Genomic DNA, 24,934 nt, shown 5'->3' with positions numbered 1-24,934 from the left:
GAAAGAAAGAAAGAAAGAAAGAAAGAAAGAAAGAAAGAAAGAAAGAAGAGAAAAAAGAAAAGGAAAGAAAAGAAAAGAAAGGAATGAAGGAGGGAAGGAAGGATTTTACCTAATACTATACATCCAAATAGAAAAGTTTTCAAAATCTTCTCTCCTTCACTGCTTAAAAAATTAAACCACAATTCTTTCTATTCTTTAAAGATTTTATTTATCCATTTGAGAGAGACAGAGTAAGAGAGAGAGCATTAGTGGGGTGGTGGGGTGGCAGGGAGGGGCAAAGGGAGAGGGAGAAGCAGACTCCCTACTGAGCATGGAGCCTGATGCAGGGCTCCATCCCAGAGCCCCGAGATCATGACCTGAGCTGAAGGCAGACACTTAACCGACTGAGCCAACCAGGCACCCCACAAATCTTTCTTTTAAAAATTATTTTTTTCTTGGAACAGCTGACAATTTTGATTTAAGTTTATGCTATAAACTTGAAAAAGTGGAAGCCAAGAAAAGAAAGCAATTACTTCATAGTACCTTATAACATGTATCCTTACCCTACTTTCATCTATATCACCAGAAGAAAAGGAGTGTTAATATATTTCAGAGAAGTCTAACCTAAATAAACTTATGTGGATAGAGGAAAAGAAGGTGGCAAAGTAGATGGTACTGAAAAAAGTCTACCAAGAATATATGCACCACTGGAAGAATTCTTCAGAGGCAGAAAGGGCCAGTAAGACCCACAGAATTAAAACAGTCCACATCTGGTTGGCATGTCATTTTGTAGTACTTCAGACAGGGAAAAAAAAGTCCCCATCTATCCTCCTCTTCCCAGCAACCATCTCGCTGGTGAAACAAAGTAACTAAGGCAGTAATTCCCCTACCTCAAATTGTGATCAGTGGAGATCATTCAAACTAGGTCAGGCAAGTGCTTTAAGTTTTAGAATGATAAATTTTTAATTTTAATAAAACCATAGCTCAAAGACAATAAAATAACCTAATATGATTTACAAGGAGACTATGGATGTATGGAAAATTCCAATAATCAGAACAATACCCTTATACATAAAATAAGAGAATTAGAGCAAGGGCAAAATTCATGTGAAAAAAAATAAAGATATGGAAGAAAGACTGCAGATAATGACAGTTACTTGCATGCAGAAGAACAATAAAGAGTTTAAAAATAATTAAAGAAATTATGATAGCTGTGGACGACAAAGATGATCCAACACAATAATTATTGCTTTCTCTGAATTGAAGCCCCAAGCAAATGAAAATGAAAGATAGTGAGTGATATACTAGACAACATTTCCCTAAAATGAAATGGCAAAAATGTATCAGGCATCTAGGCAGAAAGTTCATGTCATCAGCAGGAGAAACATACCAGGCTGCCCACAAACTTTTTATGGCAATATTCAGCGGTGGAATTGAAGAGAGCAATTAGGTAACAGGAAAAGAAGGGATGAACCATTAATAGTACTCCCAGAAAAGAATAAAGACAACAGTGAGACACCTTCAGCATGAACTATTTCAAGGATTAACAAACAAAACTAATTAACAATGAAATACAAGTAAGGAAGAAATGATTGGAATAACAAACTCCATCATGAAGAAGCCATAATAAAAGGAGCTGATGGTTAGTACCACAGCCATCTATCTGTAGAATTAAGACCAAAGTGCCAATGCAATTAAAGTTGCAGAACATAATGTAAATATTATGAATTCTAACAAAGTTAAAATAATATAATTATCAAAAAAATTGAAAATGAAGAGGGGTAAGGACAAATTGGAGAGGAGCTAATCACCTCAGATTGCACTGCAGGGAGTTAATAAACACTGTCTGAAATTAAAATATGGAGCTAATGCATCCAGCTTCTTAATGATATTCAGAGTCTTTTATTCTTAACCATAAAGACAAGTTTTTTAAAAAATTCTTGTGATAAAGAAATATTTAAGCTCAGCAATGCTTTCCCATTAATTTCAGATTTTTCATTTATTAAAGCATGTGTAATATATTAATTAAAAATAGCATGTAATTGTCTCTCTCTATACTTACCCTTTTATTTGTGCAGATGTGTAATTACCTAGTTGAGATGATGTTTATCATATGTTAATGGTTTTTTTTCTGAATGTAAAAATTTTGGGGGTGATATGTGTTTTTAACTTGAATAAAGACATTATAGCAAAATAATACACAATTGAACACTTAAATGTAAAATGATAATGATAATAATGATGATAATAAAATGATTACACAAACTTGCACATATTTCTTTGTATGCATTGATTTGCATGGAGGAGATTTGCCAAGGTACCTGAAAGATACAGGGTCAGGAGTTGGGTATGTTGTATAAGCAGGGAAGAAGTCTGCTATATTTGTCTGGCCCCATTGCTTTGTGTCTGAACTCTATAAAGAATAATTGAAAACACAAGGCCAAAAACTGGTTGTGACCAAGAACTGAGCATCCCAGCTTTGAGGCCAAATGAAATGACTGTACATGAAGGGGAGAGCATGGCCTTCCTCCCAGCTCTGCTAACACAGGAGTCCCAAGAGCTCAAATTTCACTTTGCTTTGCTGTGTACAGGAATTGGAATTATCTGGTGGCAGTTCTCTTGCATAATTATCAGTGCATCATGAAGGATGCTGGGATAGGGGTCAACAGTGAGGTATCACCTTAATTAAGGACACTTGAACAGACAAAAAAATTAATAAGAGAGCTGTTCAATTAATATTAGATGAGGCTGGGTAACACAAAAAGTTCTAGAGAACTGAATGATGCAAATTTTTTGGGCAAGAATCAGTGAAATGTAGGTAATTTAACCACCTTAGTTCTCTGGACTCATAAAACCTTGGGAAAAAAAAGCCTGATGATTACATGTCCTAATTTCCTGACAGTTCAAAAATTTTGACCTCATGTTAGATCATGTGCATTGAATATTGATTCAAAATCTTACTTTCATTATTATCATTTATGTAAGGTAGCCCCAAATCCCATATCTTTCATACTTTTCCTACCTGAAGAAAACTATATATTTAACTTCACTCATGTTTAGTAAGTCCTTACTCCCTGGAAATAGTGTTGCTAATTCTGAAAGATACACTGAATTCTTCAGATATTTCAAATATAGAATATAATATTTTCCTGTGTACTGATAATAATGGACCACTTTAAAAAGGTTGCCTTTTTAAAAACATGGAGAAGAGAATAAACAGTGATATATAATAATAAACTTCAAATATCTATAGATATCTGCTGGTAGGGGCAGGGGACCAGTTAGCATAGAGTAGAAACAGCCCATGGTTTACTAGGTTAGGAGACTAGATGTGTGTGTCTGTGGGCAACTGCATTTTTTGATTAATAGAGATAATTCTGTCTAGTTGTATGGGATTAAATTCCTACATAACCAGGAAGTTACTTTAAATAAAAAAATTCTTTATTTCAGAGTGGAATACTTACTAAATATAAAGAAAGCTACCCACTGACATTAATTCAGGAAAACATACACACACACACACACACACACATACACACACAAATCAAAATTGCAGGAAAAAAATTTGCACAAATTAAAATTGTTGTACACAATAGTAGTATTTTTCTCATCTTAATTGAATCTTTATAAGTATCTTTTTAATTGAGTAGATTTCTTTAACTTAGACCTACAGGAACTTTAACATTTTATCATAAAAATTATTTGAATACACAAAAATGTGTGTAAATACTGAAATGTATAATGGGGTTTTGAAAAATCTCATTTCTACTAGTATTACTGAAATTTTGGTATTCTTTCTTAATCTAAGAATTAAGTGTTTTGATAAGTTTCTACGAAACTCACTTTATTACTAAGAAAACTCAGGCTCAGGGAAACTGTGGCTGGCTTTTTAAAACAGTGAATAGGCTTTATGGCAGAGAATGAACAACTGCATACATTCATGGACAAAAGAATCCTAACCTGGAACTGTTTATAAAAGACATATTTTTCTCTTCATTTGTGTTCATAGTGTGTGTGTAGAGAAATTTTCAAAGAGGAAATGAATCTCTATTTTTTCTCTTGTCACACCCAGCCTCCTGTCTGACTGTTGAGGACACATGGTCCCACCTGCTCTCACTGTGCCAGGCTTTGCAGTCACCACTGAGAGACAAACCATAAAAGAAGAGATGTGAGGACAAGCAACAGGTCTGGGATGTGAAAGGAGCATAGAGGTTTCAATCAACACAGTGGGTTTTGGAAATGCTTATGAACTTGAGGTGATGAACTTCCCCAGGGATAAAGGTTAGAGAGCCTGACTGCCACCAGCTCACACTTTGAAGCTCACACATTAGTCAACCCTCTTATTTGGTCCACTGATGGCGTAAACATATATCCCAGTTTCCCAGGAGAATCCTGGTTTACAGCTGTTGTTACACTCTCAAAAATGTTCTGGCTGGGAAGATAAACTCTGTTACCTGCCTGCTGGCGAAGGGCTTACCAACCCTTCTCTAAGTTGGATTCCCAGGCAGCCACTCTAAATTGATCTAAAATGGCTTCGAAGGTAAATCTTTGCTGTCCCTGGACTTATCAGTGGAATGCATTTTCGAAGAAGTTCCTGCCTATGATTATTCTCACCTTCCTGTGTTAAGTAATTTCTTGATTTCCATGCATAAGTTTTCATTTCTTCAAATATTAAACTGTTTAATAGTGCCAACCACAAGAAGAACCAGTAAATAAGTGAGTGGTGGTGATGTCCAGTCAGAGGGAAGGCACTAACTTGGGTATGCATGTTAGTCTTTTAGTTTTCATAAAAAGAAAATAAAACAAAAATACAACTTTTTTATTTTAAATTTAGTAAGTTTTTATAGTAAGGTCAGCTTTTCATACATGTGTCTATCATATTATTCGTCTTCCCAAAATCCAGCAAGTAATCCCTCAATGTAAAATTCTAGTACCTAGAGTGGCAATCAATATAACATATTTGTGAAGCTCTGCAGGTTCATACAGAATAAAATAAAATTTAAAGTTAATATAATTAACCTAATTAGAAGTTTTATAAAAATAATCCTCTGTTTTGTTTTCACTTTGATATTTAAGGGAAAAATAGTTTTGAAGCAAATTATTAAACCATGGCTTACTATGAAACCCATTTGCTAATATATTATATTGGTAATACTTAAAAATTATTCTAATCTAAAATAGACTTTCATATTTATGAAGTAAGGTTAATAATCTTTCCACATTTTATACAATAACAAGATTTTCATTTTTTCTGACTTACTAAATTTGCACACATACATCCATATGCCCAATAGATTTTGAAAGATTCTAGTTTTATTTTCATGTACCCAAGAATACTTGCTACTTTCTGAAAAGTAACACACTGAAGCCAAAATGCACAATGATTAAGCTACAATCTTTTGATTTTTAGCATGCTGCTCAGTGAGATAAAATACCCACAAGGCACACATACACATACCCACACATTTGAAAGGGTAAATATTCTCACTTGTTTTAAATAATGTTCATCCAGAAATAAATGGAATTTCTATACTAAGACTCTTCCTCATCTTTTTTAAGAAAATGCATGTTCATTTGAGCTAAAATGATTTATAATATATTAAAATAAAACCATTTATTCAAGTCAATGTTTCCTGCAAAAATTATTCAAGATGTATCAAATGCCCCTTTTGAAATTACTATAATTGTGTATTTTTTAATTCTATTGAAAAATAGAGGGGCAAATTTATAGACTAACTAAAGCAACACTGCAGTTTAATTAAAAATGGTTCTCTAATTTGTCAGTTTAAAACTAACCTTCTCCACTGGTTTTTCAATTGTTTCACTGTTTTGATTTCTTCAAATCAATCTTTAGCTTAAGGAAACTAAATACATGCTGAAGAGATTTGGGGGTTTTAGCCTCCTATTTCAAGCTAAAACATAACCTCTAAATTATCTTTTACAGTAAGCCAAAGCCAGGATCACATACCTTTCGGGAATGAATTTCTTTCACATACAATGGAAGTAGAAACTCAGATATACCTTCAAGTCGGATTCCCTTCTTGGTGACTCTCAGATTTCCCATACCATCCTACAAGCAATGAAATATAATTCACTTTTAGGTTAATTAGAGAATGAATAACTGGCCATAATTTTCTTAGGGCTAAATTGAGAAAACAGTAAGCTCAAATCAGTGATGATTTAAGGAAAATGAGAGATTGAATCTACTTAATGAATGATTGCAGCAGTTTGCATGCATATAAAGGGCTCTGTTTAAAATGAACAGGAAAAGAGGTATATTAAGGACCTGGTATCTTTTCTTAGCTCTATCAGAGATTAGGATTTACCTATGAAAAAAATCCTGTACTTGTTTCATGCATCAGCCAGTTTAACTATTTTGGGGGTATAATGATACTTGCTATCTGACTATTGGAAACAACTTTGCTTGCAGAGAGTTCTAGCAATATTTTTACATCACAGTTATCACATATTTCTACAGTAGTCAAATAGATTTGTACAATGATTTCAACAAGTACTTAATAATTGGCTAGCGTAAGCTTGGTGTTCCTGTATTCAAACCATGAGTAAATCTTATACCCTCTCCTTTAGAAACAACACTCTATAAGGAGGATAAAACAAGTACATATATAACATTTATGAGATAGATTAAAATAAATTTAAAAAGTAAGAACGGAGTGCTAATAGGAATTAAAGAAAGATTTCAAATTTGATAAGAGAGTGAACAATTTCTCATGGAAGAGATTAAGTTTGAGAAGGGCCTTAAGAATATGGAGTTTCAACAGGAGATGTCCATAGAGGGATGGATGTTTCGACATAGATGTCCATTACAGAATGAACATTCTATAACATTAAGAAATAACATGCCATCCAATCTTGCTAATATATGGACTATTGTGAGAAAAAACAACTGGGCGTATGTTTTGAAGCCAGTGAAAGGAAAGCCATGAATGCAAAGGTAAGGAGTCTGTACTTACGTCAAAAGAAGAAGAAACATAAAAAGTTCTTGAATAGCTCAATGGCTTGAAATGATCAGAATTAAGCTTTAAGATTAATGTAGTAGGTGCACTATGTGGGGCTAACTGACATAATATCAGTAAGAAGGCACAACTTGGTAATACATGTAAGGAGGGTGGTGGAAGAACAGCCTACAAGACAAGGTGACTAATTTTATCTGGAGATACTAAAAACAGGGACATTTATGACTAACCCCAGGTTTGTGACTATGACCCAATAAGGAAATGCAGTGATTTTTTAAATTGGAATAATGAAATTTGTACACTCAATGGCAAAATGAGTTTAGCTTTGGACTTCCTAACTTTGAGGTGTCATTGAAAATTCAGATATTTATCCATCAACTAACACATCTGTAAAAAAGAGGATTGGAGAGTGACAACTGCTTAAGGCACGCTTGAATCTACTATAATGGATGAGTAATTCCCCCACAGAAATATGTCTATAAAACCACAGAGAAACTCTTAGATAATGACCAGGTCTACAGGTTGGAAAGAAGCATTTCATACATTCTGGGAGGCTATAATCAGTGTCAGAAGAAAACTAAGAAATTATGATGGACCCAGCCTCTACCACCTGACCCCACCTTCTTCCCCAAAAGAAATGAATAGAACTTTGAGTAAGAATTAAAGGACTGTTTTAATCACACAAGGAAAATGACTACTGAGAGATATTTTGACATGGTGAGGTTTCAGTCCTCTAATGGAAGGACAGAGTAATGAATTCTGGTTGAATTAAACTTGGGATGGATGAAGGGATTCATTTCTTGAGACTCAAACTTAGAGTTAACACTGGAAATGGCTAATAGGGAATTGACTAAATTTTTTATAAAAAATTTAAAAAGAATTTCAGGCATCACTGAAGACTTATTCTGATGAGAAAATAGGTCTACTTTTGTTGGGATGACACACCCTAGTTTCTCTGAGACAGAGCTGGTTTATACCACTTTTATATTATCCTCTTTCACTTTCAAAAGTGAAAAGTGTTTCTGATTTAGACATCAATTACAGGGGCGCCTGGGTGGCTCATTTGTTAAGCATCTGCCTTCTGCTCAGGTCATGATCCCGGGGTCCTGGGATTGAGCCCCACAGCAGGCTCCCTGCTCAGCAGGAAGCCTTCTTCTCCCTCTCCAACTCCCCCTGCTTGTGTTTCCTCTCTCGCTGTGTATCTCTCTGTCAAATAAATAAATAAATAAAAAGACATCAATTACATAGTCACCCATTTGTGGGCTCTAATTAGTATCATTTGGCAACATCATACCTATCTAGAAACAGAAACTGGCAGAATTGACGGGGAGAGACTCAAAACAGAATTTGCTAAGCAGGAATGGCAGAAGGTCGTAAGAATGTGGCATGTCAAAATGGCAAAAAATGATGATCCTCAAATGGCTGACCATCATTTTTCTCATTGGGTGGAGATAAGTAAAGCCAGAACACCAATGTTAGACAGCAAAAATAGCACAGGGTTAGGGAATGGCAACTGATGATCAATTAATGATCGAATTCAGTAGGAGTTAAGAAATATGAGAAATGTTAACACAGGTTTATCATCAGAAAATAGAACTTCAGATTTTGAGGGTTTTTTTTTTTTTTTTTTTTTTGTTGCAGATTTTGAGATCTTGAAGGTAAAAAAATTTCCATATATCATGAAGCCTGAAGAACACCTGAGCAGTGGGCAGAAACAGAGTGGAGACCAAACTCTTTGTAATTCAGAGAGAATGTACAAAGTGACACATGGTTTTAAAATATTATTTTGTCCCTGATTTTCTTTTTTTTTTTTTAAGATTTATTTATTTATTTGTGAGAGAGAGAATGAGAGAGAGCGAGCACATGAGAGGGGGGAGGGTCAGAGGGAGAAGCAGACTCCCTGCCAAGCAGACTCCCTGCCATCAGGGAGCCCGATGCGGGACTCGATCCAGGGACTCCAGGATCATGATCCGAGCCGAAGGCAGTCGCTTAACCAACTGAGCCACCCAGGCGCCCCCTGAGAGATTTTCTTGACTAAATTTCACACAGTGACTGTCCATATATATATTCTCAAATGCCTGCCGGAAGGAAGTGTTCTGAAATGTTCCCCATTGAAGTTGCTATGGAAACATCTAAGGCAACTATTAGTCTAACTTAGAACAACAGAAATAAATTCTATCATAAACATAATTCCCAGTTCAACATTAATCTTAAAAAAATGTTTTCATAAAACGGTTAGAAATAAAAGAACTGGGCATCCAAAGTTAACTGTGATATTACTTATGCTATATGCATACTTAATTTTGGAAAGTTTTGAATCAAACTCAATGTTTTCCTTTTATATTTTCTATATAATATATGACTTAGGGCATATAAATCTATTTTATTTAATTAGATGAATAGATTTTACCCTGTATAAATATAGGAGACTTAGGGTAGTATTGTGTTTGGAATCTAACCTCACTCTACTATATCCATTTGTCTCTCCTTTTATTTCTCCTATTTTGAATTAAAAAGTGAATATTTAAGTTCTTACATGCTATCTACATGTAGTTATAAAAGACAGAGAGGTGCATAATATATTCAGTAAAGTCAACCTAATCCTCCCATGCATGTACCAAGTCCATTAATAATTTATGAGATGGTGAAATAATCTGGTTTCTCTTCTGCAGGAGCATTAGAAAGTGATTTTATTCTTACTGTCACTATACTTTCTTGATGCACTATATTTTTGGTCCCTTCAACATCTAAAAGGGAGAAAATAACTTCCGGATTTGCTGCTAAGGATGACATTGCCAAAACACCAGAAAATAAAGAATTTAATATACCTATGGTTCAGGCCTCAACCTTGGCTCTGTCATTTTTGTCCTATGTAGGCTTGAACTTAACTAATTTCTTTGTTTTTAATTTAATTTAAATAATATTATCACCTTAAATTTATCACCAGTAAAAGCAGTAAAAACACAACTTAATGTATTTATTACAAGGATTGCATGAGGATATAAAGAGCTTACAATAATACCTTCCTTATATAGAAGTATTCAATAGCTTTAACCATTTTTAATATTCTACCAAAAATAATTTAAATTTTTGGCTCATATCATTATTATAAAAATTCATATTGTTTATTTTCAGAGATATTATCTTTGAGCTTCAGTAGACTCTACACCAAGCTTTATCGTCATTATAGTTATGATGCAGTTATTCATCATCTAGTAATCTCACAAATCACTTACCTACTCTTGACAGACAGTGTAGTGTCATTTTAGAAGGGAATGTGGAGCCAGACAGCTTGAATTTGAAACTTTCTACTCTCTATATCCAAACTGCTATATTTGTATTTTTTGATAAAATGTATCATATTCTGATTATAGTTTTAGTTAACTCTTCTTTTTTTTTTTAAAGATTTTATTTATTTATTTGAGAGAGAGAGAATGAGAGAGAGAGAGCACATGAGAGGGGGGAGAGTCAGAGGGAGAAGCAGGCTCCCTGCCGAGCAGGGAGCCCGATGCGGGACTCGATCCAGGGACTCCAGGATCATGACCTGAGCCGAAAGCAGTCGCTTAACCAACTGAGCCACCCAGGCACCCTAGTTAACTCTTCTTAAAAAGTAAATGATTTTATTTATGTATGTACTTACTCCTTCTTCCAGCATAGTCTTTCCAACAGTGGTTTTATGTGGTAATGTATATACTGAATGCTTGAGTAATTGATCAGTAGAATTTAGATCTTTACATGATAAATAATAAAACAAAAGTCCTTATAAAATCATATTATCACCAAAATCCATAGAATTTATCTATAGAAACTGCAAACAATCTTTACTATAACTTTCATGCACTTGATTTTTTGGGCAAGGTGGAAGATACTTTGTTGAGAAATACTCTTTTTGGAATTTGTTATGAGAAATAGACATTAAAATAAATAATAGGAATAGATGTAAAGAAAGAATATTGATAGCCATGTCATTTTAATTTAAAATCCACACTCATAACTTTGCAGTGATCTTACCCTAGTGCACTCTGTCCTCACACAAGATTCTTTATGATGCTTAGCTATCTGGTATCAGGAGAGCTGTTTAGAAGGTGGCTACCCTCAGAATTTGAATTACGCCTTAACAGGCAAATGTAACTTTCCCAAAGTAATGAAGATGTTGACATGGAATTGAGAAAAAATTTAAAAATTGAGGTGATTATTAAACAATATATAAAACCTGGTGCTTCATTAATTTTTTTGAGAGGGCAGAGGGGCAGAGGAAGAGAGAGAATTTTGGGGCGGGGCAGATGGAGAGAGAGAGAATCTTAAGCAGGCTCCAGACCCAGTGCAGGAGCCTGATGCAGGGCTTGATCCCACAATTGAGATCATGACCTGAGCTGAAATCAAGAGTAGGACGTTCAACCAACTGAGCCACCCAGGCACCCCAAGTACTTGATTAATTATTAAAAAAAGTTTTCAAAGGAAGTTGAATCTAGTAGCCAGAAGATAATTAAATACAGGTTTTAAATATTTTTTCTGGTTAAAACCAAAGATAAATTTCCTCCAAATTACTAGCATTATTTCAAAAGAAACTGATTAGATAGGGAGATAAATATATGTATTTTTATGGCTTTGATTATCTAATGATATTCATTCTATACTTCAATTTGCATGAGGAAATGACCTTTAAAGAGGCTATTTAGAGACAAATTAAAGCCCAGTATGATAAATTATTTGTGAGACCTTGGGGATTAAATATTTTTAACAAAATAAAGAACCATACAAGGAGTTGGAAGTCTTAGCTTGTTCAAAAACAATTACAAACCACTTTTAAATGTCTTTTATTATTTATTCTCTTCTGTATGCTAAATGAGTTAAAAATTGTTTAATTCCCAACTCCTAATTAAAGAAGAAATTCTCTTTAAAATATCTAAGCATTTTCTCTTTTTTTCTTTTTCGTATCTGTTTTAAGCTGATGTTATTTATAATTTATAATGAGCTGTTTTTCCCCAAACACAAGAGAAAGAACAAACAAAATGTAAATTGACAGCCTGCTTTATATGTACGTTTTTACTGTGTTGTTCACTATAAGCTTGTATTTTATTTTCATTTTAGTTGGCCTGCCTTAGTCCTGTCTATTATTAGAAAATAAACTCTACAGTGATAAGAATTGATAGACCTAGGAATGTGACCTCTAATTCAGCTTGTATAGAAACATCTTTAGAAATTGTTGTTAATATCTTTTATCATCTGGAGCATTTATTACTTTTGTTTATAGCCAATAGTTGTTCCAAGTTTCATAATTTATATGTCACTGTCAGCATTATGAAAAGGGTTTAATGTATTCATATTTAAATACAATAAATACCGCACTTTGTATCTCTTATTTGTATTAGTGTTCTTTTAACTGTGAATTATTTTTAAAAAGTATAATAAAATGAAATTCAATTTGTTTTCTAAATTTTTCTCTATTGATAATAGAATTCTTTGATAAGCATTTCCTTATTTTTCTAACAATCTACATATCAATAACCTCATACAACATATGTAATCGCTTACTAAGAAACTCATCAGAATGAAAATATGCTGAAACAAAATAAAACCAAAACCAAAAATATGTTAATCTGATAGGGCAGATATGATCACAATCATCCAGTAAATGGAGAAAAAAAATGGATGAGTTCAATAAATCCAATGAGACTATACATAAAAGACCAGCAATATATATATTTATATATATACATAAAATAATGGGGAATAGATTATAGCTATATTTATATGGAGAACAGATCATAGTAGGAACATTTAGAACACATAGGCATTTTATGCCCAATATTCTCGAAAAAAATGTTTTCCTATAGGATATCTCTTGGAATCACTATCAGGAAAAAATTATTGGTGTGGCTCAATCTAATAATGTAATGTTATTGTATAAAACAACTTTAAATGTGCATGGAAGCACCAACATTGCACCACCTTAACTTGAAATTAAGGTTAAACCCAGAGAACGTGATAAGCAATTGTGGCAGAAGACAGACACTTGCAAATGAAGAGTGCTGTTGGAAAACCCAACCTGCTACTACAAAAAAATCATCTCAGTGCTAAATGGAAACAACTGGAAAGAACCTCAGGCATTTGACTTAAGGAAAATAATAAACAATGAATTAGTAATAATGTTATGTTCCCTAAAGATTGTCATCTGTAAATGGGTGACTGAGGAACACCATATTTTAATCATTGCCACAAGGGTATAAAGCCTACAGTTTCACTGTTAACATGTCTGTCTTCCCCAAAATATAAATAGAATACTAGGATTATAATAAACCCAGTGGAAAAAAAGTTCTGTTTTCAGTTAAATTTAGGAATAGGTGGAATAATGTCCCTTTGAACACATTGTGCAAATACTGGTCTAGTTTTTTATATTTTATAAACTCTGAAGGAAGACCTATTAACAAAGTGGTGCACAGAAGTGATTAACAGAGTTAAAAACTATCACGTCTCCACAAATATTTATTGAGAGCCTATGTATAGCACCACTAAACTCTGTTTATAATTTGGCTTCCCAGCTCTTTTTAAACACTAGAGAAAATATGCTGAACACTGCTAGGAATCTGGTCTGCTTCACAGATGTAATTTCTTATTGTCTATAAGAAATGTGAAAGGGGGTAATGCTGAGCACAGGTCTTTTTGCACATATTTGCCAGTTACCATAAGCATAATTTATTTCCTTAAAGAAAGATCACTTTTTGCCTTGAACAAAATTACATATTTGGACCTATAAATTAAGAATAAGACCTTAAGGGGGCGCCTGGGTGGCTCAGTCGTTAAGCGTCTGCCTTCGGCTCAGGTCATGGTCCCAGGGTCCTGGGATCGAGCCCCGCGTCGGGCTCCCTGCTCTGCGGGAAGCCTGCTTCTCCCTCTCCCACTCCCACTGCTTGTGTTCCCTCTCTCGCTGTATCTCTCTCTGTCAAATAAATAAAATCTTTAAAAAAAAAAAAAAGAATAAGACCTTAGGGTATAGTAACCCTACCTAGGTAGTCCTCATGGTAAGGTTTTGCCTAAGAATTCCTTCCAAACTCCCAAGACAATATCTTTAATATCTGCCTTCACTATGGAATTAACTGTAATAGCTTAGGTCATAGAGCACTTTAGCAGACACTGAGTCAATGGCACATCACAACACTGTTCTCATTTTATTGAAAACACCAATGAGAGAGAAGTTAAGTGGATCTTCTGCAGCTAGTAAGTTAGCCCAAAGTCTAGTTCTCTTACTTACTTACTTAATTTATTTATTTGAGAGAGAGAGAGAGGGAGAAAGAAAGCACGAGTTGGGGGAGGGGCTGAGGAAGAGAATTCTAAGCAAACTCCCTATTGAGCTCAGAGCCCTTGCAGGGCTCAATCTCACCACCCATGAGATCATGACCAGAGCAGAAACCAAGAGTCAGGAGTGTAACTGACTGAGCCACCCACGCACTCCTAGTCCTCTTACTTTTAATCAATCTAGGCAACAATAGAAATTGAAAATATAAGTCAAATTTATTTTACTATGAACTCCAATAAGGATGTCCTAATATTTTTCATTATTATTTGAGTTAATTGATATCTCTTCTTCTTTCTTAAATTGTATACCTTTTCAATTTTTAAAAATTTCCTTCTCTAACCGACTTCATTTACCAGTATATGTTTCTTTTTTGGTTCAGACCTGAATCATGGTATTCTGAAAAAGTTCTGGTAAGACAAAAAACTGTTTCCAAATAATTATAAAATTTACCTTGAAAATGAAGTACTAGGAACAAATTATTGATATTTGTTCAAGCATAAAACATTTTAAAGAAATCTCAAAACAGTATTTGTGATAAATAAAACATTCACCACTTCATATTCTTCCTGTGAGTTGTTTTGTAATTACTCTCATCCTATAAAACTAGGTTATGTGTACATGCATGCAGTAATGCGAGCATGTGTGTGTGTATTTAGAAGAGGTTAGTTCACAGGAGGAGTATGAAAAATTAATTTATTAAACTTAAAATTGTAGCTATCCTACTATCCTGGAACTGAGGGGATATCAGGTGACCCTCATTAGAGACAGCAAAGAAATCCCATGAAGACACATATGAGCAAGCTGATGCTCTCGGTGGGACCAGAAAGTGGGACCACTGGTAAGAGCTGTCTGACTTTGGATTGCTTAGCAATAACCCATAGCAGTTGGCAAACACAACATTGAATTTTTAGAGCTATAACATTTGGCCTCTTAAACTAAAGATGTCACTTAGGTTTTTATATCTGAAGATTCTTCTCACCATCAATGAGAAATGCATTTCTCACCCACACAGAAATGCAATGGGTCATCTTTTAGCCAAATCTTAAAATATCCTATAAGCTTCCTTGAAGGATCCTACAGGTTTCCACCTATTTCACTCTCAAGTTTTGAGGATGGATTTTTTTTTTAAGATTTTATTTATTTATTTGACAGAGAGAGACACAGCGAGAGAGCGAACACAAGCAAGCGTAGCCGGAGAGGGAGAAGCAGGCTTCCTGCCGAGCAGGGAGCCCGATGCAGGGCTAGAACCCAAGACTCTGGGATCATGACCTGAGCCGAAGGCAGACACTTAACGAGTGAGCCACCCAGGCGCCCCTTGGATGGATTTTTTTTTTTTTTTAAAGATTTTATTTATTTGACAGAGAGACACAGCCAGAGAGGGAACACAAGCAGTGGGAGTGGGAGAGGGAGAAGCAGGCTTCCCGCTGAGCCGGGAGCCCGATGTGGGGCTCGATCCCAGGACCCTGGGACCACGACCTGAGCCGAAGGCAGACGCTTAACGACTGAGCCACCCAGGCGCCCCTGGATTGTTTTTGTCTACAAAATGTAGTCTAGCATCACATCTTTTATGTATGTTCCATTATGAATACTATTAACTACCCACTTGGAAAATATTTACTAAGATTTTATTCTTCTACATTGTATCTATTATACTTTATCATAGTTCCAAATGGCATCCTTTCCAAGTTTTGTTTACTATTTGTTATATCACAGACAGACCTCAGCCTGTAATGGAAGCCTTCCTGTGTGAACTGCCTCCTTTCCCCTTTGCCAACTCTACCTGGTTCTGATGTGCTTGCTGAAGATAATTCAAGCAAGAGTCAATAACTAAACCCAAACTAGGCCAATCAGATACTTCTGACTAGAATATTTTGAACTCAAAATTAATAACAACCACCAATTAAACAAAATCTATTTGAATGTAAAAGTGGGAGTTTACTGTGACCATACTTTCAGTTACACAGAGAAAGGCAGAATATCCCTAGGTTAAGAGAGGCCAAGAGAGAATAGAAGCTAATTCTACTTGGCAAACATATTTGTTTCTTGTTGTTCCTGAGGCCCACATACATATATAACTATCCTTCTCAGACTGTGTTTCTTTCCAATACTTCCTTAAGTTTCATGACCTCACAAATTCTCTCTCCCTCTTTCTCTCCTTCCTTCTCTATCCCTCTCTTCCTCTCTCTCTTCCAACTCCCTAAACTACATACTAGTTCACTAAGAGAACAATTAAATCCATTCCAATAGATTCTCTGCTCTATATGTTCATACTTATTCTTGGTGACCATATCTATTTCCATGACTAAAATTCTTTTACTTAAGTCAAGCTTCTGTCACTGGAACTTTGTATATTCTTTTCCTTCTCTCCATCCCTCTTCCCTCTTCATTTGGTTATCTCTGTCTAATCCTTTGTACAGCAGTTCAAACATAACTTACAGAAGGCATCTTTCCTGTAGGGCATCTTCCCATACAAGCTTGGAACTTTTACCTTTGTGAATCACAGCACCAGACACAGTTCCTTCAAGAGCCTTATCAGAGTTTGCATCAGTTCACATTGTTTTTGTGTTAATATTTAATTACACCTGCGATCAAATTGTAAGCTTATTATAGGCAGGTACCACGTCTTTTTGCTCACCAATGATTCCATGATTTATTTTTAGAGACGGATATTTACAACTCAAATTTTTCTTATGAATTCTAGACAGAGGTATTCGTCCACTTACTGCCTACTATTTCCTGGAATATCACAAGCATCTCAAACCAAGCCTATCCCAAACAAAAGTGATAATCTCCCAACATGAACTGCTTCTTATGATGTGTTCCTTATCTCTAAGAATTATTATCATCCCTATATAATAGAAATCTGTATGGATCAGTTACCAAGCCCTACCCACTTGCCTTCATTTTGGCATTGCTCTGGCACAGTGGGATGTGCTATACAGACAGTCCTCACAGGAAAAACTTATTGCCCCAATTGCTAGAAGCGAGGAGAGTAGGTAATCTGTGTTTATCTGAAACATAAATCAGATGGTATAAAAGGGGGGTTAGTGATAAAGAGAAAGAGGCTATATTTCAAAGAAGTAGCAAGATCCAGCCAGCCAGCATGTGTCAGCAAGGGGAAGGCAATTAGTTTCTGAGGATGTTTTATCATGTGGTCAGAGCAGAGTTCAATTTGGGATACAGAATATTACATCTGGAAAGGCTCCTCAAAGATCATGCAAACTTATTACTAGGATGGCTCCTAGAAGCATGGAAAATGCAATGACCCATGTCAAGTAACCTGCAAACTGGGATTTTCATGGCAGGTGGTGAAAGCAGGGACTAAACATCTCAGGGAAGTGAATCTTCTGGACTGCATAAAGCATGTAAGTTCAGAAGACCTGTCAAACCATTACCATCTATGGGAAAGACACAGGATACACCATTTACCAAGGTATAGGAAATCACTGGTGAAAAGGATACAAGATTCACTAAGTTCAGGGCTAGCTCTTTTCTGTAGGTCAAGGCTGATGACAGAAAATACCATTATAAAATCAGATTCACTGACATCAGTGGAGGTGGCAGGGCCCTGAGATAATAAAGGCCAAATGGTAGCCTGAAGCCAGGTTAACATAGTTTCGGTAATGAGGGGCTAGGTTGGAGGAGCAACCAGGGTGCAACTCCAGAATGTCATGGACATGGCCAATAAATCTGGTGGCCAAAGAAGCAAAAATGATGTTTAAGCAGCAAGGGTGCTATTCAGTGTGGAGTATCAATGCAAATCAAGGATGAATGAATAGCAGGCTGAAGGCAGTTGTCCCAATAAACAGGTCATGATTCCTTGCCCAATTTGGTCATGAGCCAATTTTTTGACCCAGAATCCACTGACTTCCCTTGTCAGATTTTGATAAATGAACAAGTGCAATCACCCTAGTGTGAGACCCCTGAGAAATGAAGATTTTGGTCAGTCTACCAGGTAAGCCACCAAGTCGAGCAAAAGTCAGGTCCTACTTCAGTGAAGGGCTTGCCCCACCTGCCATGACCATCAATGGCAGAAAATCTTTAGCTGTCAGTCCTGTCAAGAAATGCCTCAACTGCAAGGAGTCATCATGTCCATGATCAACTGATCGATGTGAAGATCTAAGGGCCCAGCTATCATATCCCCACTCTAGACAAGTCTCAGGATTATTCTAGCTTCAGAGCTCCCTGTGGGGTCAGTCAAGGCTGCCATTCGTCTCCATTCTTCTACACACCTTGACTTCTTTCCTCTCTCTGCTCAATCTTGCTCCCTTGATGTAATGTTATCATTTGATTATTGAGAAATCATTTTATCAAAATGCAGTAAGTCCATGATACTTTTTAAATTAAAATTAAATTAAAAATTAAATTAAGTCCTAAGGCAAGGGTAAGACTGATGCTAAAAATGAAAATGAACTTTAATCTATATTGCAGAAATCAGAACATTAATATTGCTGCCTGGTGGAAAGACAGTAAGATAAGATGATATTCATACTGACAACTCAAACATATGATAATTTTTTTCCTCTAGAGAGTGCTTAATTAATGTACCATCATCACCAGAAAAGTTTTTTTCATCTTAATGCTTGCACTTCAAGCTTTTCTCTATGGTAATTCAATTATCACAGACTTTGTTAAAATATTTGATTACAAACAATGGAATTTTTGTGTAATTACACAGGTCCAGACAAATAATGTAAATCTAAGTTAGTTCCTATGTACCTGGAAGCCAGAGAAGGAACATCTCTTCCCTACATGCACATTAATCAAAATTTAGAACTTGTTTTCCAAATTTATACATTTATAAAACTCTTAAGAGATAAAATATGATGTTGGGTGGAATATTAGTTAAAAAGTTATGGTAGATAGTGATTCTACTATCCATCTTCTTTCTAGGTTTTAGTACAAAATTCAGAGTTATGGTAATGTTTTTTGTTTTTCCACACAATGAATCAGTTCCCATATCCTATGAATATGTTGGAGGACAGACTTATGTAGAATCTTCGTGTATAAGTATGGTCTTTTTTGGGAGGGGGATGGTACTTGGATAAAATCTAAGCATCCATCCCTGGAATAGTGGATGAGTAAAATACAGTGCAGGCACACCATGGAGTATCATGCAATGTGCAGCAAATGACTAGATGTACACTTAGCAACAGTAGTTAAAAAATTAAAAAGTAAGAAATAGAATAGTATTTATATTAATTAAACACGTATGTATAACACAGATGAAATCCATTTGTCAGAACACATAGGAATAAAATGGTCACTGTAAAGAACAGAATGATTGACTACAAAGAGAGGGCAAGTGTTGATAATGGAAATGGAAATGGAGATATAAATTTAAAAAATGAGAGAATAAATAAATAAGTAAGTAAATAAATAATAAATGGTAAACAGTTAGTGAGAGAATTTGCAGGGACCAATGATGATAATGTCCATAAACTGATGGGCATGACTATCTCAATCTTCTGCCTGAATATAAAAACAAAGTAAAACCTGCTACAGAATGGTCAGTTCTACCTATCCCATTTGTTTATCCTCACTGCTATTGTTTTGATTCAGTTTTCTTTTTTCACTTTCAGCCTATACTATATCAGTTTCCTAAATGTGCCCATTATCATTAATGTAGCCAACTAAAATGCTCTTTCAAATTGTTGATGCTCTTATTCTCTTATAAAGTGAAGCTTGTTTTATCAGTGTCCAGGGATAAACTCAACCTGAAAATGCCTTTCATATTCTGAACTATATTCTGGTAAATTATGATCCAATAACAACAGCTGTATTTTGCAAATATTCCCACAATGTATCCTATTCCTTTTTCTTTGTTTCCATAACAACTGTTCTTTTATTCAAGTATTTATTGCAATGCATTATAATTCATTGTTTACTGGCAACTCTCTCCTGTGGTCTGAGTTTACTGAGAGAACGTATTATGTCTTCTGAGTACAAAAAAATACTCCTGTGTTTTTTCATTACTTTACATTCATGATACTTCTGACACTAGATGTGTGGATTTTTCAGACACCAAACAATTCTCTAAGACACCCTATAATTTAAGTCAATTTTGACATTATTTACCTGGACATAAATTCTAGAGGTTGAGTCCAGTCTCATGGGATTGTCTCCTCCCCAATTTCAGATGCCAGTTGTGAGTCCAGTTGTTACCAGTGTTTCTGACCAAACTGCTAACTGGAAGGTTCCCATGACCCCCTCAGGTTAGATTAATTTGCCAGAGTGGCTCACAGAACTCATAGGAACATTTTACTTATTAGATTACTGGCTTATTATAAAAAGGATCTAACTCAGGAACAGCCAAATGGAAGAGATGCATACAGTTAGGTATGTGGGAAGGGGCAAAGAGCCTCCATGCCCTCTGCAGGCACCACTCTTCCAGCACCTTCACATGTCCATCAATCTAGAGCTCTCCGAACTCTATATTTGGGGGATTTTCATAGAGGCTTTATCATATAAGCATGATCAATGATTAACTCAGACCCAACCTCTCTCCCATTCTCTGGAGAGGTGGATGGGGCTGAAAGTTGCAAGCTTCTAATCATGGCTTGATCTTTTCAGTAACAAGCCCCTATCCTGAAGCCTCCAGGTGCCCAGGAAGAGTCCCCTCATTAGGACAAAAGACACTTCTATAACTTAGGAAATTCCAAGAGATTAGGAGCTTTGTGTCAGGAGCCAGGGTCAAAGACCAAATAGAGCAAAACATGTTCCTAATGCTATTTTTTCCAAGTTTTTATTTAAATTCCAGTTAGTTAAAATATAGTGTAATATTGGTTTCAGGAGTAGAATTTAGTGATTCATCACTTACATAGAATACCCATAGCTCATCACAACAAGTAGCCTCTTTAATGCCCACCACCCATTTAGCCCACCACCCACCCATATCCCCTCCAGCAACCTTCAGTTTGTTCTCTATACTTAATAGTCTCTTATGGTTTGCCTCTCTCTTTCTTTTTTTTCTTCCTTCCCCATGCTCATCAGTTTTTTTTCCTTTTTTTTTTTTTTTAGATATATTTATTTATTTTAGAGAGAGAGAGAGAGTGTGTGCGTGAGTGGGGTCCATGCAGGTAGAGAAAGATTCTCAAGCAGGCTCCCCACTGAGCACAGAGTCAGACGTGGGGCTTGATCTCACAACCCCAATATCATGACACAAGCTGAAATCAAGAGTCAGACGCTTAACTGCTTAACCAACTGAGCCACCCAGGCACCCCTGTTCTGTTTCTTATATTCCACATGAATGAAATCATATGGTATTTGTCTTTCTCTGACTGATGTATTTTACTTAGCATAATACACTCTAGCTCCATCCACATCATTGCAAATGACAAGATTTCATTCTTTTTAATGGCTGAGTAATATTCTATTGTATATATACCCAACATCTTTATCCTTTCATCGGCCGATAGACATTTTGGCTCTTTTCATAATTTGGTTTTGCTTATAATGCTGCTATAAACATCAGGGTGCATGTGCTCCTTCAAATTAGTATTTTTGTATCCCTTAGGTAAATACCTAGTAGTGAAATTGCTGGGTCATAGGGTAGTTCTATTTTTAACTTATTGAGGAAACTCCATACTGTTTTCCAGAGTGGTTGCACCAGTTTGTGTTCCCATCAACACTGTAAGACGATCCCCGTTTTCTCTGTATCCTTGCCAACACCTGTTGTTTCCTGTGTTGTTAATTTTAGCAATTCTGAAGGGGTGAGATGGTATCTCACTGTAGTTTTGATTTGTACTTCCCTGATGATGAGTGATATTGAGCATCTTACCATGTTTCTGTTAGCCATCTGGATGTCTTCTATGGAAAAATGTCTATTCATGTCTTCTGCCCATTTCCTAACTGGATTATTTGTCTTTTGAATATTGAATTTCATAAGTTCTTTATATATTTTGGCTACCAACCCTTTATCAAGTATGTCATTTGCAAATATCTTCTCCCATTCTGTAGGCTTTTAGTTTTGTTGATTGTTTCCTTTGCCGTGCAGAAGCTTTTTATCTTGATGAAGTCCCAATAGTACATTTTTGCTTTGGTTTCCCTTGTCTTCAGTGACATGTCTAATAAGAAGTTGCTCCAGGCAAGGTCAAAGAGGTTGCTGCCTGTGTTCCCTTCTAGGATTTTGATGGATTCCTGTGTCACATTAGGTCTTTCATCCATTTTGAATTTATTTTTGTGTACAGTTTAAGAAAATGGCCCAGTTTCATTCTTGTGCATGTTGCTGTCCAGTTTTCCTAACATCATTTGTTGAAGAGATTGTCTTTTGCATTATTCTTTCCTGCTTTGTCAAAGATAAGTTGACTGTATAGCTGTAGGTCCATTTTGGGTTTTCTATTCTGTTCTATTGATCTATGTGTCTGGTTTTGTGCCAATACCATACTGTCTTGATGATTACATCTTTATAATAGAGCTTGAAGTCCAGAATTGTGATGCTTCCAGCTTTGGTTTTCTTTTTCAAGACTGCTTTGGCTATTCAGAGTCTTTTCTGGCTCCATACAAATTTTAGGATTACCTCTTCTATCTCTGTGAAAAATGCCAGTGGTATTTTGAAAGGGATTGCATTAAATGTGTTGATGGCTTTGGACAGAATAGACATTTTAACAGTATTTGTTCTTCCAATCCAGGAGAATGAAATGTTTTTCCATTTCTTTGTGTCATCTTCAATTTCTTTCATAGTGTTCTATAGCTTTCAGAGTACAGATCTCTCATGTCTTTGGTTAGGTTTATTCCTAGGCCTCTTATGTTTTGGTGCAATTGTAAATGGGATCGATTCCTTGATTTCTCTTTCTGTTGCTTCATTTTTGGTATATATCAGTGTTGAAGATTTCTGTACATTGATTTTGTATCCCGCAATGTTGCTGAATTCGTGTATCAGTTATAGCAATATTTTGGTGGAGTCTTTTGGGTTTTCTAAATAGAGTATCATGTCATCTGCAAATAGTGAAAGTTTGACCTCTTCCTTGCTGATTTGGATGCCTTTTATTTCTTCTTATTTTCTGATTGCTGAGACTAGGATTTCCGATGTTCAATAACAGTGGTGAGAGTGGATATCCCTGTCTTATTCCTGACCATACAGGAAAAGCTCTAGTTTTTTCCACATTGAGGATGATATGAGCTGTGGCTGTTTTATAAATGGCCTTTATAAGGTTGAGGTACCTTGCTTCTATCCCTATTTTGTTGAGCGTTTTTATCAAGAATGGATGCTGTATTTTGCCAAATGCTTTTTCTGCATCTATTGAGAGGATCATATGGCTCTAATTCTTTCTTTTATTAATGTGTTGTATCACATTGGTTGATTTGTGAATATTGAACCACACTTGCAGGCCAGGAGTAAATCCCACTTGATTGTGGTGAATAATTCTTTTAATGTACAGTTGGATTTTCTTTGCTAGTATCTTGTTGAGAATTTTTCCAACTGTCTTCATCAGGGATAGTGGCCTATAATTCTCCTTTTTAGTGAGGTCTTTTTTTTTTTAAGATTTTATTTATTTATTTGAGACAGAGAGAATGAGAGACAGAGAGCATGAGAGGGAGGAGGGTCAGAGGGAGAAGCAGACTCCCTGCCGAGCAGGGAGCCTGATGCGGGACTCGATCCCGGGACTCCAGGATCATGACCTGAGCCAAAGGCAGTCGCCTAACCAACTGAGCCACCCAGGTGCCCCTTTAGTGAGGTCTTTGTCTGGTTTTGGAATCAAGATAAGGCTGGCTTCATAGAATGAGTTTGGAAGTTTTCCTTCCATTTCAACTTTTTTGGTAAAGTTTGAGAAGAATAGGTATTAACTCTTTAAATGTTTAGTAGAATTCCCCTGGGAAGCCATCTGGCCTTTTGTTTGTTGGGAGTTTTTTGATCACTGATTCTATTTCTTTGCTGATTATGGGTCCGTTCAAATTTTCTATTTCTTCCTGTTTCAATTTTAGTAGTTTACATGTTTCTAGGAATTTATCCACTCTTTCAGATTGCCCAATTTGTTGGCATATAATTTTTCATAATATTCTCTTATAATTTTTCTGTGGTGTTGGTTGTGTTAGCCAACATATAGTACATCATTTATTTCTAATCTAATCTTTATTATTTCCCTTCTTCTGCTGGCTTTAGACTTTATTTGCTTCCTTTTTTAGCTCCTTTAGGTGTAAGTCTGGTTGTGTATTTGAGACTTTTCTTGCTTCATGAAGTAAGTATATTGCTATATATTCCCTCTTACGACCAGTTTTGCTGCATCCCAAAGGTTTTGGACTGTCATATTTTTATTTTCATTTTCTTCCATGTATTTCTTGATTTATTCCTCAATTTCCTGGTTGACCCATTCATTCTTTAGTAGGATGTTCTTTAACATTTAACCTCCAGGTATTTGTGGTCTTTCCAAATTCTTTCTTGTGGTTGGCTTCAACTTACATAGTGTTGTGATCAGAAAATATGCATTGTATGCATTCAATCTTTTTGTATTTGTTGAGGCCTGATTTGTGACCCAGTATGTGATCTATTCTGGAAAATCTTCCATGTGCACTTAAAAAATGTGTCCTGTGTTGCTTTCAGATGAAATGTTCTGAGTGTGTCTGTTAAGACCATCTGAACCAGTGAGTCATTCAAACCCATTATTTCCTTATTGATTTTCTGCTTAGGTGCTCAGATGTAAATTGCTGTAAGTGGGGTGTTAAAGTCACCTACTATTATTGT

The 24,934-nt window shown here is 35.7% G+C and overlaps 1 protein-coding gene across 2 annotated transcripts in view; it reads right to left on the bottom strand.

Moving 5' to 3' along the window:
* Window positions 1–24,934, bottom strand: part of SGCZ (sarcoglycan zeta) — a 432,583-nt gene that overhangs the window by 185,293 nt on the left and 222,356 nt on the right. For both annotated transcript variants that reach the window (XM_021694220.1, XM_021694221.1), the window contains exon 2: window positions 5,948–6,049. In XM_021694220.1, coding sequence (XP_021549895.1) covers window positions 5,948–6,049 — 102 coding nt within the window. The remainder of the gene's footprint in view (window positions 1–5,947; window positions 6,050–24,934) is intronic.

This window comes from Neomonachus schauinslandi, chromosome 2, assembly GCF_002201575.2.
Source record: "Neomonachus schauinslandi chromosome 2, ASM220157v2, whole genome shotgun sequence".
Classification (NCBI taxonomy): domain Eukaryota; kingdom Metazoa; phylum Chordata; class Mammalia; order Carnivora; family Phocidae; genus Neomonachus; species Neomonachus schauinslandi.
This window is presented reverse-complemented; position numbering and strand designations above follow the sequence as displayed.